Source organism: Daphnia pulex, chromosome 7, assembly GCF_021134715.1.
Source record: "Daphnia pulex isolate KAP4 chromosome 7, ASM2113471v1".
NCBI lineage: Eukaryota > Metazoa > Arthropoda > Branchiopoda > Diplostraca > Daphniidae > Daphnia > Daphnia pulex.
Window position 1 is genome coordinate 10,193,874 of NC_060023.1, and position 15,719 is coordinate 10,209,592.

The following is a 15,719-nucleotide window of genomic DNA, read 5'->3' on the forward strand; positions in this document are numbered from 1 at the left end:
GCCAAATCATATTTCAAACTTTTCATTAATGATATTTACACTTTTATACTCATAGAAACAATTTAAATTTTTTTTTTAATTATTATTAGTAGATTTTATGACGAAATAAAAATAAGTTTTTAAAATTCATTTCCGAATGGCATTGTTGCAAGATAAACTATCCGGATTGTTTAACTTCTTATCAAATAGAAAGGGCGTGTGACTCAACTTTTAGCCGGTTTAAATTAGTATTATATCTATTTATTAAAGAATTTGTACGTCAGAGAGATCATTAATTATCACAAATAATTTTAAATTAAAATTTATTTTTCTCTCTAGATTGTAATAACATGTGGAAATCAGCAGTTGGTTCCAGCATCAAGGCTCCTGTTGTCAACCAAGATGACGATGAATGGGATACCGATCCCAATTATATTAACAACGTAACAGAAGAAGAACAACGATGGGGTGGGGGAAGAACTGCGGGTGCTATTGAGTGAGCATAAATGTTTTCTTCAAGACATTGTGTATTTACGTTAACGGTTTCTGTCAATGTTTACAGTATGAATGCTCTACGAGAGCAAACGACTAAAGAAGATCTGGAGCTCAAGAAAAAGGTAATGGCTGCAGGACCTCAAGCATCTTATGGATATGGTGGAAAATTTGGTGTACAAGGAGATCGGTATGTTTTTCTTAGAAAACTAAAATGTGAATTTCATCAACTTTTGTTTTTGTTTCTTCAGTATGGATAAAAGTGCAGTCGGGCATGAACATATCGAAAAAGTTGAAAAACATGCTTCTCAAAAAGATTACACCACTGGTTTTGGTGGGAAATATGGCATTCAAAAGGACAGGTAAGAACAGGATTCATTTTTTGTACATCTTTCCAATTTCTTACTATTATTGTTTATTAAGGATGGATAAGTCTGCAGTGGGGCATGACTATGTAGCCAAGGTTGAAAAACATGGCAGTCAAACAGATGCTGCCAAAGGGTTTGGCGGCAAGTTTGGAGTTCAAACTGATCGAGTTGATAAGGTATTTCATTAAAATATGCGCATTATTGTTTTATTTCAGTTACTTTACAGTTATGCCCACTATTTTCTCACGTTTTATTTGGATCGGTTAAATAGAGTGCTGTTGGTTGGGATTATCAGGAGAAGTTGGTAAAGCATGAAAGTCAAACAGATGGTTCCAAAGGTTTTGGTGGGAAATTCGGCGTACAAACCGACCGCATCGACAAAGTAACAAATTCTATAACTGTTTGAACAAAGGAATTTTTTCTATTGAAGTGCAATTTTTAGAGTGCAGTTGGCTGGGATTATCAAGAAAAAGTGGAGAAACATGAAAGTCAGGTGGATGGAAATAAAGGTTTTGGTGGTAAATTTGGTGTCCAGGCTGATCGAGTCGATAAAGTATAACCTACCAATGCAATGTTATTGTAATCCAACTAATTTCTTAATTTATCTTTTGTGACAGAGTGCTGTTGGTTATGATTACCAAGAAAAAGTAGAGAAACATGAGAGCCAAGTAGATGGTTCAAAAGGTTTCGGAGGAAAATTTGGTGTTCAAACAGATAGACAAGATGCAGCGGCCGTCGGTTTTGATGAAGAACAAGGTCATGTTGGTACTACTTACGAGAAGGATAAGCCAGTTATTGCGGGTAACAATAAAAATTTCCGTTAAGTTTTTCTTGGTTTGAATTTATTAAACTCATTTGGTTCCATAGAGAAAGGTAAAGCGTCTTTGCTGAAATCCCGTTTTGAAAATTTTGCTGAAGAAAACAAGAAAGCAGCCATGGTAAACGTTTGATAGTTTCTTATTACAAACAAATGTATTACATCATTTTTCATTTCTTTAGGTTGTTCCTCCTCCACCGAAGAATCCCCGCCCAATGGCTAAGATAGCACACAAATTCGAAACACAGTCGACGCCTCAAACAGAGCCACCCATTAAACAAATCCCCCAAACAGAAAAACCTGTCCGACAAAACCAATTCCTCCCAGCCAAGTCGCCTGTTATACCAGAGCCAGTCATCCGAGAAAGTCCTGTGATTTCTCCAGTTCCAGAACCTGCTAGGTCGCCTTCACCTCCACCGACTGTCGTTCCACCTGTTCCGGCACAAACTCAACAACATATCGCGCAATCCCTTGAACGATGGAACGATGATCTGGCCGAAGCTGTCGAAGAAGTGGATGATGGAGCGTGGAGGGAGCAAGTGGATGAGCAGGATGACGCCTGGAAAGACGAAGAAGAGATAGGCTACGTCCAAGAGAATTCGAATTTAGAAACAGTTGCGGAAGAAACTGGATCCGGTCTTATTGCAGTCGCCCTCTACGATTACCAAGCTGCTGCAGAAGACGAGCTCTCCTTTGACCCGGATGAAGTCATTGTCAACATCGAAATGGTAATGTTTATTAATTTATAAAATGTGTTTAGTTTCTAACCAACTCTTTTGCTGTGCAGATCGATGAAGGTTGGTGGCGAGGGGAGTGTAGAGGACAGATAGGATTATTTCCCGCTAATTACGTCCAACTGCAACAGTGAAACCCTATCCAGTTTTTTTCGTCTTCCAGGTTTTATCCAACAATCCAAGGTTCTTTTTTATTCCCAATTGTTAAGCATTCTTTCCAAGAATTTTCCTTATCTCGTAAGCCAACCATATGGCGGTTCTTTTTACGCGTGGCGTTATATTCGTGTATTGTTGTCCAGTCAGTATTCACAACGCGGTGAAGAAAAACATTACTTATTACAGATTAGTTGATTTGATGAAAATGTGTGACGGAAAAACATCGTTCTTGCCTATTATTGTGGAAAGAGAATTGCAAGTTATCCCTTATCTGCATTTAATTAAGAACCAATAATTAGATGTTGTTTGCCGACTCAAATCACAATGCTTTGTTATGATTATTGTGCCGAGATCCAACCGACCAATCTATCTTATGCAGCCTGTTGATTCATTGGAAGAGTTTTCATGTCCATACTCACCGACTGCAAACAAAAGCCTCTGTGATGACGTGGTGGTCCAAATACATATCTGTGTGTTGATAATGATTCAAATGTTACTAAAAACGCTTTTTACTGTTACAGGTACATTTTTAACCTTGTAAAGGGGTGAATCAAGGTCTGCTTCACAATTTCCCCCTATTTTGTGGCCTTCAAAGTTTTCATTTCAAGTTTTCATCTTTTTCCTTTAAGGTTACTTATAGGGGAGGAGCAGATTTTCCAACTGCTCACATCTCCTTGTCTTATGTTTTTTGTCAATAGTCTGTTTCTTATCACTGTTCACAGTGATAAGAGTCTCAAGTTTGCACCGCTACTAAGGAAGCTGGTTGGTAGTTCTTAAAAAAAATGACGAGCGAAAGTAAATTGCAGCTGGTTTGTCTTCAAGATTATGAAGAACATGCGAGCCAGATTCTTCCACCGTTCGTTTTGGACTTTTACAGGGGTGGAGCCGATCAAGAACAAACTCTTCGAGACAACCGTGAAGCCTTCAAACGGTTTGCTACAAATTTGTTTTTATATTCCGACTGATTGACGTGTGTGTTTGGTATAATGTCAGATGGCGATTGATGCCCCGAGTTCTTCGAGGAGTAGAACACCGTTTAATGGCTACCACCGCGCTCGGATACCCCATGTCTGCTCCTATTGGTATTGCACCAACTGCAATGCAGAAAATGGCTCACGAAATGGGCGAACTCGCTACTGCAAAAGGTAAATTATTATTATTATTAAGGTTGACTAGTTTTATTTATTTTTTCTGTTTATTTAGCGGCATCCGACGAAGGAATTGTTTACGTATTGAGTACTGTAGCCACTAGTACGATTGAAGAAGTTTCCGAAGCGGCTCCTAAAGGCAACAACTGGTTTCAACTCTACATCTACAAAGATCGGTAAAAAGAAATTGACTAACGCTTATAAATTCTTAATCCTTATTTCATTCTGAGCAATCTTTATTGTTTACTTAGCCAGGTCACTGTCGATATGGTTCGGCGTGCTGAGCAGGCGAATTTTAAAGCTCTCGTTGTGACCGTCGATACTGTCATTCTTGGCCGACGATTAGCTACCGAGCGGAATGAATTAAGGTAGAGTTACAGTAGTTAGAAAATTGAATGGTAACATTTGTTGCTCATTCGTTTCATTTCGTTTGGATAGTAATACAGGAAGTTCATCGTCCAATAACTTTGTGGCTTCCCTATTTGATCCAAGTTTAACCTGGAAGGATATTAGCTGGCTTAAAAGGTAACTAATTGTTCAATGATTTTCCTTGGCATCAATAATGATCAAATGGGATGGCAGTATTACAAAAATGCCAATCGTGGTGAAAGGAATTCTGAGACCTGACGATGCTGAATTAGCTGTTCAACATGGCGTGGCGGCGATTGCAGTTTCGAACCATGGCGGAAGGCAACTTGACGGAGTTCCAGCCACGGTAATTCATCCATTAAGATTGTATTTACCAAATTAATAAATGATTTTGAAATGATAATCCCTATTCATAGATCGATGCGCTTCCTGCTATTGTTAAACAAGTGAATGGTCGCTGTGAAGTTTTCGTTGATGGTGGCATCACCCAAGGAACGGATGTGTTCAAGGCATTAGCCCTCGGTGCACGCATGGTATTGTAATTTCGAAATGAATCAACATTCAAATTTCTCATTCTTTTTAAACCGAATTCCAGGTTTTCTTTGGTCGCCCTACATTGTGGGGTCTTGCACACAGTGGTGAAGCTGGAGTGGTCAGCATTATCCGTTTGCTGAAAAAGGAATTAGACTTGGCTATGGCACTATCGGGTAAGTTTAGCGAATTTAATTATTTCTTTTCCCTGAAAATTAAAGCTGAAGATTATTTTTGTTATAAATTCAAGGCTGTTCTTCAGTTACGGACATTGATCGTTCCTTAGTTGTTCATCAAAGCTTGTTTTCCAATATGTAACTACAAGAGAAAGTAAATTTATTGGAATTCCAATCATGTGGATATTGTGCAATGGTGATCAGCATATTCAAAATAGCAGACTTAATAAATAGTTTTCTTTGCTGAATGAGCCATTACGTTACCAATCTTGGAAACCGCACAAACGAAGGTTTTTATGAGGTTCCAGATTTCAAAGTAAAACAAAACAGCGATTGATTTTTGAAGTAAATGTCTTTATATTTATTAAGTTAATCTCATCAAATACTATAAAAACACGTTATAGTGTTCATGAGTTAATAGAATTATGCATAAATTTAATTTTCCGTGTTCCTTAGATCCTATCCAGAGTGGCGGACGTATCCATTGTATTTGCCGTATTCTTCGTCCTTGTAGCTGGTTTCGTTGCTCTGGTATTTCTTTTCCTTTTTCTTGTTGTCACCTTTGCTCGATTTCGGTTTTTTGTATCCCTTTGGCTCGTCGTCCTTTTCTTCCTCGGAATCGTCTCCCTTTTTGTAGCCTTTAGATGCCTTGGATTTTTCGCCTTTTGGTTCGTATTCCTTCGCCTCTTCAGAGTCTTGACCTTTCTTGTAGCCTTTAGGAGCCTTGGATTTTTCGCCTTTTGGTTCGTATTCCTTTACTTCTTCAGAGTCTTGACCTTTCTTGTAGCCTTTGTACACGGGCGGTTTCTCGTATTCCTTCACTTCCTCCGAGTTGTGTCCTTTTTGGTAGACGTATGGTTTTTGGTAACCGTAACTCTGTACAGCAGGGCGAGGGAGGACTGGGTGGTGGACAACGGGGTGATATTGAACGGGGTGATGTTGAACGGGCTGATGTTGAACGTATCCGTGTCCGCTATTGTGGTCTTGGAAGTAAATACCGAGACATGTTTTAATTTGTTTCTAGAAACAATGTTAGGGAAATGACTTTTACAAACCCTTACTATTATAAGTGTTATATCCGTGGTTGTTGTGGTGGTGTTTTGGCTTTTGTAGGACTTGTCCGTAGGTATTGGCGTGATCGTAGTTTGCGTACTGGTAGCGTCTTCCTTTTGTCTCGGAGAGCTCCAAGTCATTCTTTGCGGTAGGATTCTCGGCGTAAGCTACGATTGCCAAAGTTGCTAAAGCGATCAGTGCGATCTGCATACCGGAAAAAGTGAATTAGACATGGAAAACTTTTAAATGAATTTGAATGTTGTACCTTAAACGCAGACATTTTGTTGATTGTCAGAGGATAAGTGGAAATTGCGCCCAGTGTTCAGTATCCGTCTTGATGATTGAAGTGCTCAAGTAGTTGTTGCTTTGAATCTTGATCTGTTGCTCTTTTATACCAACAATTTGTTCGTTGTCGAGGACAAGAAAAACGAAACTGTGCCGAAAAAAGGAGACCAATGCCAATAAGAAAGTCCCGGTGGTTGGTTTGATCGAACTTGTGGTGATTAAAGTTGGGTTTTCTTAACGGATCATTTATCACATTGCCATGTTCTTGCAATTGGGAGTCTGTGAAGGCTGGATGACATCATAGATCAGCACTTTCCAATTGTTGGGTTACCTCTTAAAGTCATTATCAAGTTCTATGGTGGCATAGATCTCATTTGGTGGAGGTGTATACGTGTCCTTCATAATTACATTATGACGACAAGAAGATAGATGGGACCTTCGGATCTTTATTCACGACAACAGTTTTTTAACAAATGGTAATTAATGTTGGTTTTTGTTTCATTGTTTCGTCACATTTAAAAATGTTAATGTTTCTTTTAGGGGCGAGTGATGTCGTCAGCTTAATCTTATTTGATGGATAGCTAGGAATGTTACCAAATAATTTTCAACTTTCAAGGAACAACCCTCTGAACCGAAAAAGGTACACCTTTTAGATTAATTATAATTGCATCGGACAGTTTTTTTGTATTCCTTAATTATTCTTAGCTGTTCTGTATCTTGTAAGCGTGCTCTTGGTCCGTGTTAAAGAGTGTGAGACCGTGTGAGTCGTTAAAAGCCTAATTAAAGGCTTTTCAACCTTTAATTAACGACCTTAACGTACTGTATACACGTATACAATAAGTTCCTTATTCAGGATTTTTTTCTGTTGTTTAAATTATTTTTAGGATTGGGTTATACTATCTTTAATGTTTGTTCAGGTTAAGTAATGCTGTAGATTTGCTGGATAAAGTGTATATTACCTTCAAATCGACAACATGCGTACATGTTGTCCACGAGTTTAAAGTTAATCGGTTTGCGTTTGAAATCAAAAGGAGTGTGTTACAAAAATATTATCATCGTATGCATCGTAAAAATTTGGCTGCATACTGTCTACCGTCTCAGAGTAATTAGTGAGCTGGATCTAAAGGACCTCTCATTATCTTCGCTTTAACTTAATAATAACGCAACAATAATCTCTTTTTTTAGAATAGATTTATTTTTGACCCTTTAGAAAAATAATGCGTTCCATGTGCCGAAATAATGTGCGTACAATTTCTTGGATTGGAGCTCTAACTGATTTAGCAAGAGTTTAGTATGTACCACCACTGATGATCTCATACTGTGGGCTGTATGCGTGTTGTTGCTGACCGTATCCGTAGGTGGATTGACCTGGATTGCCTATGATAAAAAAACAAACGTTTAGTTGATTTTCCAATGACAATTTATTCGTTATGTGAATACCTCCATAACTTCCGTAAGTTTGCTGGCTGTGTCCTTTATGTTGGTTGTATCCCTGATGCTGCTGACCATGCCCGTAGCTGGATTGTCCTGGATTGAATATGTTAAGTTAAAATTCTATTTCTGCTTGATTTTCCAACGTCAATTTTTTAAATTAATTTAATGATTATTATTATACCTCCATGTTGGTAAGTTTGCTGGGTTCCATATCCTCTATGCTGGCTGTATCCGTGTTGTTGCTGACCATATCCATGGCTGGATTGCCCTGGATTGAATAGGGTAAGTTAAAATTATTCTCCTTGATTTACCGACGACAATTAAAACAATTAATCTTGTGATAATAATTGATTATATAACTATACCTCCATGTCCGTAACTTTGCTGGCTTCCATGTCCGCTATGTTGGTTATAACCATGTTGTTGCTGTTTGTGTCCATGGCTGGATTGTTGATAGCTGTTGTAGTTGTGACGCCTTCCTTTAGACTCAGCAAGCTCCAGGTCATAGTTTGCCGAGTTGCGGTCTTCGCCGGAAGCCACAGCTCCCAGTGCGACTAACACTAAAGCGATGAAGGCGATCTAAAAAATAGATAAATAGCATTTCAAATTTTAAAATGTAGGTATGTATACTTTCAACTGTATGAAATGTACCTTGAAAGTAGACATGTTATCGGCGTTCAATTGATTTCAGGCTACTTTGTTTGAGGATCCTGATTGTAGTGTCGATGGTTATTGCTGGACTGCGTAGGTTTGCTCTTTTATATTCGGTTTTCAGTCATTTTCGAGGACAAGTGAAATGGTATTGTTCCCAAAGAACTGGACCAATCCCAAAGCCTAAAGGTTGATTTGTGGGAGGAAAATTAGGTTTTCGCACCGGCCGGATCATGTATTGAATAATGGGAAGAGTCTGTGGTGGGAACGTAGAACCTCGTGGACAGTCACTTTCCAATTGTTTTAGCCCTTTCTGACAAGCGCCTACCATTGAAGCCTTGCAGAAAATTTGTTGCAGGGACAGTGAATGGAATAATTGCGGTCTCAAAATAAACCAGACTTACTTTTATGCCGCCTTAGCCGCACCGAATTTCGAAAAAGGCAATTGAATGCGCTCTGAAAGTAGTGTCAAATTCTACATCTATATATGGCCGTGTGCTATTATCGGATTGATTATGTTATTCCCCCTCAAATGACATGGCATTTGAATTTCGCGGTTGGCGCTCTGCCAAAACAAGTCACGCTGAGCTGTCATAGACAATAAGAATGAATCACCAACAAAGGGTGTGTATCAAAAGCCGCTGGTGCGTGTGTACTGCATTATGTATTCGATTAATCTTTTTCTCTCTTGTAACGTCAGCTGATCCTTGCAAGTTTTTGAATTTGATCCAGCAACAACTGCAGCTCTATCCAGTCTTTTTGACAAGCTATTTTTAAAAAAGTGATGGTGGGGCACTTGTTTTTGCAAACATATCTGGCCAGCGGCATCTGTCCTATGTCATGTGTTTCCATGTGCCCGGCACCCAAAGGATGGATAACAATTAAGTAGCATCATCACGATAGTCGTGAGAGCCACTCCACTGCCTAAGGAAGGAGATAGTTTGACCGTGCCGACATAGAAGCCGCAGGCCCAGAACGTACGTTCAAAAGTGGTTGGGGATAGATGTGGAGTAGTAAATTGATTAGTCACAAAGTAAATTTAAAACATAAAAGCTCTTATTTGGATTTCTTCTTTAACCCTATAGTTCTAAATATCACAATTTGTTTCGCAATAATCTTATTATAATCTTTTATCACATGAAATCGGATTTCTACTGCTCCAGTAAATTCTAGTTGGAACACAAATCAAGCCAGCGGCCTATAGGCTCCCCGGAAAACCGTTATCGAAACACCAGCTGCGGCATCCGCTTTGTGTGTTTTCTCAGCCCTACTCCAGAGTGTCTTGAAGGTACAGCAGCAAACAAAATGTTGATTAAAAACTGTAATTTCTATTGTTGGTTTTACGGATTTTTGTGGGAATTTTTTTTATTTGAATTCCCCTTTGACTCTTTGAGGTACTGCCAAACCGTTTGGTTGCCAACCAATCCTTTTTTCAGATGAAATCATTAGTATTCGAGGCGGGGAACTTGAAAGGCCCATGCATGGGCGAGTGAGCTAACTTTGCGCAACCCAAACGGGATATGCTCGTCATCGTGCGGTGCAGACGCTGGCTTTGTGTTGGTATAAAAGCCAGCGAAAAAAGGGACAATTTCCAGTCACAACTGGATAAACGATCGCTATTGCTCGTCAAACTAATATTCTGGAAAATCAATCCACCTGTTGCTTCGTGTACATCTTTATTCATGACATTGTAACGCGCGTGCGCCCCAGCTTCCTGCTTTGAATTAATTTCGATTGGTCAGTGTGTAACCATCGATTCTTATTTTGACACAAAATGCAAATGCTTAGATTTAGATTTTTAGGTTTCTCCCTTCTTTTGGCAACAACAGTGTTTGTTGGGTTGGTCCGTTATTTCATCACATCCGTTTAGGATATATTTAGAGAAGACAACATTTACCGACTGTTTAGCTATAGCCTTAAGGAAAAGGGGGAGGAGCTAGCTTTATAGGGGGTCTTTTTGTTATGGCGCAACTTTTAGACTTTGGTTGGAGTGAGAAAGCTCTGTGTTTGTAGTTGGTTTTAGGTCCCGAGTGGACGTGGTTGTCTTTCTATTTATGCGTTCGAAAGTGTGTTAGATTGCCGGTTTTTTGTTTATAACTATTCATGATCTCTTTGTCAGTCATTCATTATGACAGTTACTTATACAGCACAAGTTGCAACTTGCACAGGACTTGGATGTTTTTGGAAACTTCTCTTCTGGTATCATTTATCTCTGCTTTTCTTTATTTTGCATAACATAATGTATTTGATTTGTTTGCCACAGTTGGAAAGGCTCTATTTACAAATTACTTTGGCCAAACCTGGTTGTTTACGTTCTTCTGTACTATGTACTCTATTTTGTTTACCTATTCGCTTTGGATGAAGCAGGACAGCAGTAAGTAAAATTTACTTGGAATTTAATGAGTAATTGTTAGTTTAAGAATACTTTTCTTACAATCGTGTAAATTAGGCTGCCTTGTCAAGAAATATTTCTATTGTTATTTAGTATGTTTGTTGCTTCAAATGTTTTCGTTTCAAAAAGAGAAATTCTTGTTCCAGCTAGAATATTTCCCTTCTATGTAGTACACAGGATGTTGCTAGCATGCAGGCATATATTACTTCATAATTACTTTTGCCCTTGAGCTATGAAAGTCTGTTTTTAGATTGTAAAAAAGGCTAGAAAGACTCCTGTCATTATAAAGCCATTGTGGCATTTTTGAGTTCATTGGAATTTTGGGAATCACCAAGTATGGTGATGCTTTCAATTACTAGGCACTTTCAATCATATTTACAAACGAAAAACAGTTAAGTGTGAAATTTAATTTTATTGTTATTAATATTTAGGCGGTTTGAAAAGATATCGAAACACTGTCTAGAGTACTCCGATCTTATTCCATTGTCGTTCGTCCTCGGCTTCTATGTAAATCTAGTAGTCAAGAGATGGTGGGAAATGTTTCAATCCATGTAAGTGAAATGTTATTAAATACAATATGTATCATTTAGTTTTCTAATCAAATACGTTTAAATGTAGCCCTGGAACGGACACACTGGCAATATTTGTAGCAAATTCTATTCCCGGACAGGTAAACGAAAATATTTTTAATATTGTTCGCAAGATAATCTTAATATGTGATTTTTTTTAGGACGACCGTTGCCGTTTGATGCGCCGCACTATCATGCGGTACGTCAATCTTTCGTACGCCATGATATTGTCCATGGTCTCAACGAGGGTCAAGAAACGATTTCCAACGCTCGACCACCTTGTTGAAGCTGGTATGTTTGAACTACTATCGCTCTTTATCCTAGTTTTCCTGAAGTTGATGGGTTGATCCCTGTCTTTAAAGCTTCCGAAACTCTGAAAAATAACTAGGTTCCCATCCATCATACTGTACCGATGTGTGTCCGCAAACAAGTCAAACAGATGACGAGTTTTTCGCGTGCTAATGTTGACTCCTACTGGCCGTATTTCCCCTCGTTGCGCAACAGCAAGCGTGGGTCAAGCAGTTTCGTGATGCCTCGCAAACTGAGGGTTTTAAAAGTCATTTAACGATTAAGATAACGACGGTACCGGAAGAGCAATCTATCTCAAACCGAACTAGAGCCGGTCCCGGCTTATCAAGATGACATTATTTTCTGGAGCGTGTCCGGTTCCGTAGCTTGTTAGAATGTCTGAGTAGTAAAGTCGTAAAATATCTCTTACATTTCGTACTTGTGTCGAAAGCAAGATCAAAAAAAAATAATAAAAAACCACGAGTTTGAGAAAAATCACAATTGTTTCTCTGTTTGAACAGATAAGGAACGTGGTCTAACACATTGTGAAATTAATGACGATTAAATTTTTTCTACAGGTGTGCTGTTGCCCAATGAAAAGAAAATATTCGACGACCTCAACGCTCGTTCGCGTTACAGCAAATTCTGGATGCCGCTTGTTTGGGCTGGATCGATTATTACCCGGGCCCGAAGGGAAGGACGGATACGCGATGATTTTGCTGTCAAAACTATGCTCGATGAGTTATGTTCCTTCCGGGCCAAATGTGGCGCACTTAACGGTTATGATTGGGTTCCCGTTCCTTTGGTTTACACTCAGGTTAGTAAAACTGTTCATTTTCACCAAATTCTGAATCGATCGAGATTTGTTAACTGTCTGCGTTCCTTTAGGTTGTGACCTTGGCAGTTTATACCTTTTTTATGGCAACACTTATGGGCCGCCAACTCGTTGGCGAACAGAAAGACTTGTACGTCCCAGTATTTGCATTTCTCCAAGTATGGGTTATTTTTTTTTCTCTATTTCCTGCTTTTCCACATAGTTTAGCTGCAACGGTCTTAAACTAAATCTGATTTTTCTTTTTGTGTCTGTCTGGTGTCTAGTTTTTCTTCTACATGGGGTGGCTGAAAGTGGCCGAAAGTTTGGTCAATCCTTTCGGCGAAGACGATGACGACTTTGAAACTAACTGGTTGATTGATCGCAATCTCCAGGTACATATAGAAAGCACCACACAACTCGAAAACCATTATTTCATTAACACTATTTTCATTTAGGTGTCATACTTGATCGTAGACGAAATGCATAATGAACATCCAGAGCTACTCCGCGATCAGTACTGGGACGAAATCACGCCGCAAGAACTTCCGTACACAGTTGCATCTCAAGCCTTCCGCACATCTCCTCACATGGGCTCAACAGCTCAATTGACGATGACATCTTACGAAAAAGAATTATTCCAATCAGGTTCACAACTTCACAGACTGGAAGAAGAAAGTGATGGAGATCCTTCCACCGAAAGTGAGGGCATCATTCCAGATGACGGGGGAGAATCGGGGTATGAGGAACCGTAGTGTTATAGCAGATTGTCTTATTTAAACATTTGTTTATTTTTGTAGTACACCGGTTAAAGAACGAAGCCCTAAAAAGAAAGTGCAACGGCAAATGTCCTTGCAATCGGAGGCACCAAATTCGTTCAATAGCCAATCTCGTCTTCGACTTTCACGAAAAGCTCCTTCCGTCTTGTCTGTTTTCCAGAAGGTTTTCACCAGAGACAATAGTAAACTTATTGACGTGTTATACTTTATTGATCGCCCTGATTTGTAACGTACTTTTTCTTTTCTACTCGGTAAAAGCTATGGGTAGCAATGTATCCATCGCATCTGCACATCGTAAACCAGGATTCAATCGTAGCACCAGCCGGTACAGTACAGGTGGAGTTAGCCGGCCACATTCTCCGATAGTATTTGGACCTCAGGCAAATAATTTAACTCATACTTAATACTTTAAAAATGTTTAATTTTCAATTCCATTATAGGAAGATATATTCAAGATGTCCGATCTGAGTATCGACTCAGGATCCTCAACTCCAGTTAATCCCCCAATCGTGAAATCGCCGACTGCTAAGGCTGATCTTCCCCCCTTAAATTTGAAAAAAGCCAATGAAAGGCGTGGGAAATTTGGCAAGGTAAAACAAACAGTCCAGAAAAATGTCGAAGATAAATTGAAAATAATGAGTCTTTCCTTAGAATTTGAGTGTTGATCCACCGCCTGGATCTTTTGCAATCTCTGATCCAGAAGATGAACCTCTGATTTCAAGCAACGCGCCATCCCCTTCAGCTCCTCTAACTACATCAGCTCAGAATTCTCCCATTTCAAGACACAAGCAATTCTTACAACCCAACAAATCCAGTCCAAAGTTGATGCCGAAAATCTCTCCCAGCCCACAGGGATCTCCAAGAACTACTCGAATTCCTCCTGTCGCTTTTTTCATGGGATCCGATGCATCGGTAAATGAACGTTTTATTATTTTTGTATTGCGTTACTGTTACTTTGTTTTAAATTTATCCAGCAAACTGATCGAGCTTCCACCTCAAAAGCTTCTAAAAAAGTGCACGTACCATTGGCCGAGGTAGAGGAAGATTGTCCAGAAGAGGATGTTGTTGAAGAAACTGTTGCAGTTGTTCCCACTATTTCGACTCAAAGGCCTCCAGTAGTAGTTCCACCAAGAACTCATTTAGACAGCGTTCGAGAAATAACAGAGCTTGAGCCGATCGATGAGCACGGCGAGCGTCTTGAATCGACGTCAATTGAATCGGCCTCAATTGAGGAAACCGTAGAAGATAAATAATGTATCTCAGTTTATTGAAAACTGCCATTTTGTTAAGGAAAGAAGCATTCCGTGTTAATAGTTCAGCAAAACCTTACTGTACAAATTTTCAAGTAACTTTTTAATAATTATTAGTTTAATTTTTTTTTGATCGTGTATTCCCTATCTTAACCTTTAATACTCTTTTACAAATTACCCGACGAGCGGTTTGAGAATACCAGAACGGCATTTTAAAATTTTCGAAGCACAACAGACCCATTATGAGAAGCAGCATATACATCATCAGGGTCGAAGGAATTTATCCAATTATTGGTAGAACAGTGCAGTGACACAGTGAATGGTGCAGAATCGTAGATTTGCTTCGGCTTTGTTTACTATTCCTCTTTTATTTGTCTTCCACTCGCGCTTCAATTTAGCATTAATTGCTGTTGCGAGCTCTTCAGTTGAATGTATTTGTAATTTGAATCCAAAGTGTTAGACTAGTGATTTTTAATAAAAAAAACAGTTAAACGTTTTATTTAAAATCTAGAAAATCGACAATTACTGTCGTTAATTTTTCCATTACTTCCACAGCTCCTCTGATACGACAAAATCATAAAACCGAAATACGAAAATAACGAACATTGCTGAATATTTTTAATAAAAGATTTTGAATCGGTTAAAAATTTAAAATTCAAATTCAGCCACTAGGGGGATTCAGCTGAACGTCCAGAAGCTCTGTAGCCTAGCGACAGCAATTCGTGAGTCACCTGGGAGACCCGGAGAGGTAGTGAACAAACAACAAATGAGAAATAACTAAATTCTTTGCTGCTGCTGTTCACTTTTTTATGGACCAAATTAATATCCACAAAATATATGTAGGTAAATCTGTAACTTTCATAATCTAATCACCACAGTTGATGCTTACACCCATCTCTGTATTCCAGTATTCTACATAACATGTGTTCGAGTGTTCAAGCTTGTCTACTGTCATCTCAAGATCTCATTTAGGTATTGCATTACTATTAATAGATTAATTGGATCATGGGCAAGTGTTACATTAAGTTGCTGAATAGACAACAAACTTTTTAGCCACTGAGGATTCTTATTGCATTCTTGGCTAAACATTCATAAAATTTATTCAGCAAAGTTTTCTTGCGATACAGATGCTTGTGATGCAGGCGGTGTTTGTGATCATAGGGATAAAATGGTCCCATGTAATAAGCCAAGCTGTGTCTTCCAAATCAGAGAAAAACAGAAAAACAAACAAATTTTGGTAGAACCCATGTACCAGTGTTGTAGATTCAAACGTGTTACATCTACAATAATGAACATGTTTTTTTTTTATTAAATTGCAATTGCCCATGAGGTTGAACTAGACTAACTATTATAAGTTGGGAATTCTTCCCAAGTGTAGATTCCTTTGTAAAATATGTAATATTGAAGTAGTTTTGAGGCACTGTTTAGTTAATTTTA

At 38.7% G+C, this 15,719-nt stretch overlaps 4 protein-coding genes across 9 annotated transcripts; 3 read left to right on the forward strand and 1 right to left on the reverse strand.

The window, feature by feature from the left end:
• The first annotated feature begins 133 nt into the window (after nucleotides 1-133).
• LOC124198688 (src substrate cortactin-like) lies at nucleotides 134-3,031 on the forward strand. 2 transcript variants are annotated; one of them, XM_046594668.1, is made up of 11 exons: nucleotides 134-254; nucleotides 319-475; nucleotides 542-661; nucleotides 723-833; nucleotides 895-1,015; nucleotides 1,111-1,221; nucleotides 1,282-1,392; nucleotides 1,457-1,640; nucleotides 1,707-1,777; nucleotides 1,839-2,384; nucleotides 2,444-3,031. In XM_046594668.1, the coding sequence occupies exons 2-11, from the start codon at nucleotides 330-332 to the stop codon at nucleotides 2,522-2,524; spliced, it is 1,602 nt and encodes a 533-aa protein (XP_046450624.1). In that variant the 5' UTR covers nucleotides 134-254; nucleotides 319-329; the 3' UTR covers nucleotides 2,525-3,031. The 2 variants fall into 2 exon arrangements, with proteins under 2 accessions (XP_046450624.1, XP_046450625.1); XM_046594669.1 differs by having other exon boundaries at nucleotides 160-227.
• Nucleotides 3,032-3,150: 119 nt separating this feature from the next.
• Nucleotides 3,151-6,748, forward strand: LOC124198689 (hydroxyacid oxidase 1-like). 4 transcript variants are annotated; one of them, XR_006876665.1, is made up of 12 exons: nucleotides 3,151-3,477; nucleotides 3,540-3,691; nucleotides 3,750-3,870; nucleotides 3,946-4,062; nucleotides 4,133-4,219; nucleotides 4,277-4,409; nucleotides 4,480-4,596; nucleotides 4,659-4,770; nucleotides 5,227-5,301; nucleotides 5,408-5,513; nucleotides 6,476-6,584; nucleotides 6,649-6,748. XR_006876665.1 is itself a non-coding variant. In XM_046594670.1 (11 exons), exons 1-10 carry the CDS (start codon nucleotides 3,329-3,331, stop codon nucleotides 6,535-6,537), a joined length of 1,125 nt encoding a protein of 374 aa, XP_046450626.1. In that variant the 5' UTR covers nucleotides 3,151-3,328; the 3' UTR covers nucleotides 6,538-6,584; nucleotides 6,649-6,748. The 4 variants fall into 4 exon arrangements, 2 of the variants coding, with proteins under 2 accessions (XP_046450626.1, XP_046450627.1); XR_006876664.1 differs by having other exon boundaries at nucleotides 5,408-6,584; XM_046594670.1 differs by lacking the exon at nucleotides 5,408-5,513.
• Nucleotides 6,749-7,293: 545 nt separating this feature from the next.
• Nucleotides 7,294-8,297, reverse strand: LOC124198690 (filaggrin-2-like). Its single transcript, XM_046594672.1, has 5 exons — nucleotides 8,194-8,297; nucleotides 7,908-8,121; nucleotides 7,724-7,810; nucleotides 7,549-7,635; nucleotides 7,294-7,485 (listed from the first exon to the last, which is right to left on the reverse strand). The coding sequence occupies exons 1-5, from the start codon at nucleotides 8,206-8,208 to the stop codon at nucleotides 7,397-7,399; spliced, it is 492 nt and encodes a 163-aa protein (XP_046450628.1). The 5' UTR covers nucleotides 8,209-8,297; the 3' UTR covers nucleotides 7,294-7,396.
• LOC124198687 (bestrophin-4-like) lies at nucleotides 7,719-14,781 on the forward strand. 2 transcript variants are annotated; one of them, XM_046594665.1, is made up of 16 exons: nucleotides 7,719-7,824; nucleotides 9,357-9,481; nucleotides 10,313-10,392; nucleotides 10,457-10,567; nucleotides 11,017-11,136; nucleotides 11,204-11,255; nucleotides 11,316-11,445; nucleotides 12,021-12,259; nucleotides 12,331-12,435; nucleotides 12,541-12,648; nucleotides 12,712-12,992; nucleotides 13,054-13,214; nucleotides 13,291-13,412; nucleotides 13,473-13,622; nucleotides 13,684-13,944; nucleotides 14,007-14,781. In XM_046594665.1, exons 3-16 carry the CDS (start codon nucleotides 10,322-10,324, stop codon nucleotides 14,283-14,285), a joined length of 2,190 nt encoding a protein of 729 aa, XP_046450621.1. In that variant the 5' UTR covers nucleotides 7,719-7,824; nucleotides 9,357-9,481; nucleotides 10,313-10,321; the 3' UTR covers nucleotides 14,286-14,781. The 2 variants fall into 2 exon arrangements, with proteins under 2 accessions (XP_046450621.1, XP_046450622.1); XM_046594666.1 differs by lacking the exon at nucleotides 7,719-7,824 and adding an exon at nucleotides 8,389-9,170 and having other exon boundaries at nucleotides 9,357-10,392.
• Nucleotides 14,782-15,719: the final 938 nt, after the last annotated feature.

What these genes read in the sequence shown, in the direction of transcription:
- LOC124198690 (XM_046594672.1), bottom strand. An exon ending in GCAAAGTTACGGACATGGAG is followed by an intron (nt 7,811 to 7,907) that starts GTATAGTTATAT and finishes TATTCAATCCAG; the next exon opens with GGCAATCCAGCCATGGATAT. An exon ending in GCAAACTTACCAACATGGAG is followed by an intron (nt 7,636 to 7,723) that starts GTATAATAATAA and finishes TATTCAATCCAG; the next exon opens with GACAATCCAGCTACGGGCAT.
- LOC124198687 (XM_046594665.1), top strand. Translation starts at nt 10,322, where the DNA reads ATGACAGTTACTTATACAGCACAAGTTGCAACTTGCACAGGACTTGGA. An exon ending in CAAATTCTATTCCCGGACAG is followed by an intron (nt 11,256 to 11,315) that starts GTAAACGAAAAT and finishes GATTTTTTTTAG; the next exon opens with GACGACCGTTGCCGTTTGAT. An exon ending in GATGACGGGGGAGAATCGGG is followed by an intron (nt 12,993 to 13,053) that starts GTATGAGGAACC and finishes TTATTTTTGTAG; the next exon opens with TACACCGGTTAAAGAACGAA.
- LOC124198689 (XM_046594670.1), top strand. Translation starts at nt 3,329, where the DNA reads ATGACGAGCGAAAGTAAATTGCAGCTGGTTTGTCTTCAAGATTATGAA. An exon ending in CTCTACATCTACAAAGATCG is followed by an intron (nt 3,871 to 3,945) that starts GTAAAAAGAAAT and finishes TTGTTTACTTAG; the next exon opens with CCAGGTCACTGTCGATATGG. An exon ending in GATATTAGCTGGCTTAAAAG is followed by an intron (nt 4,220 to 4,276) that starts GTAACTAATTGT and finishes ATGGGATGGCAG; the next exon opens with TATTACAAAAATGCCAATCG.
- LOC124198688 (XM_046594668.1), top strand. Translation starts at nt 330, where the DNA reads ATGTGGAAATCAGCAGTTGGTTCCAGCATCAAGGCTCCTGTTGTCAAC. An exon ending in AAACCGACCGCATCGACAAA is followed by an intron (nt 1,222 to 1,281) that starts GTAACAAATTCT and finishes TGCAATTTTTAG; the next exon opens with AGTGCAGTTGGCTGGGATTA. An exon ending in AGGCTGATCGAGTCGATAAA is followed by an intron (nt 1,393 to 1,456) that starts GTATAACCTACC and finishes CTTTTGTGACAG; the next exon opens with AGTGCTGTTGGTTATGATTA.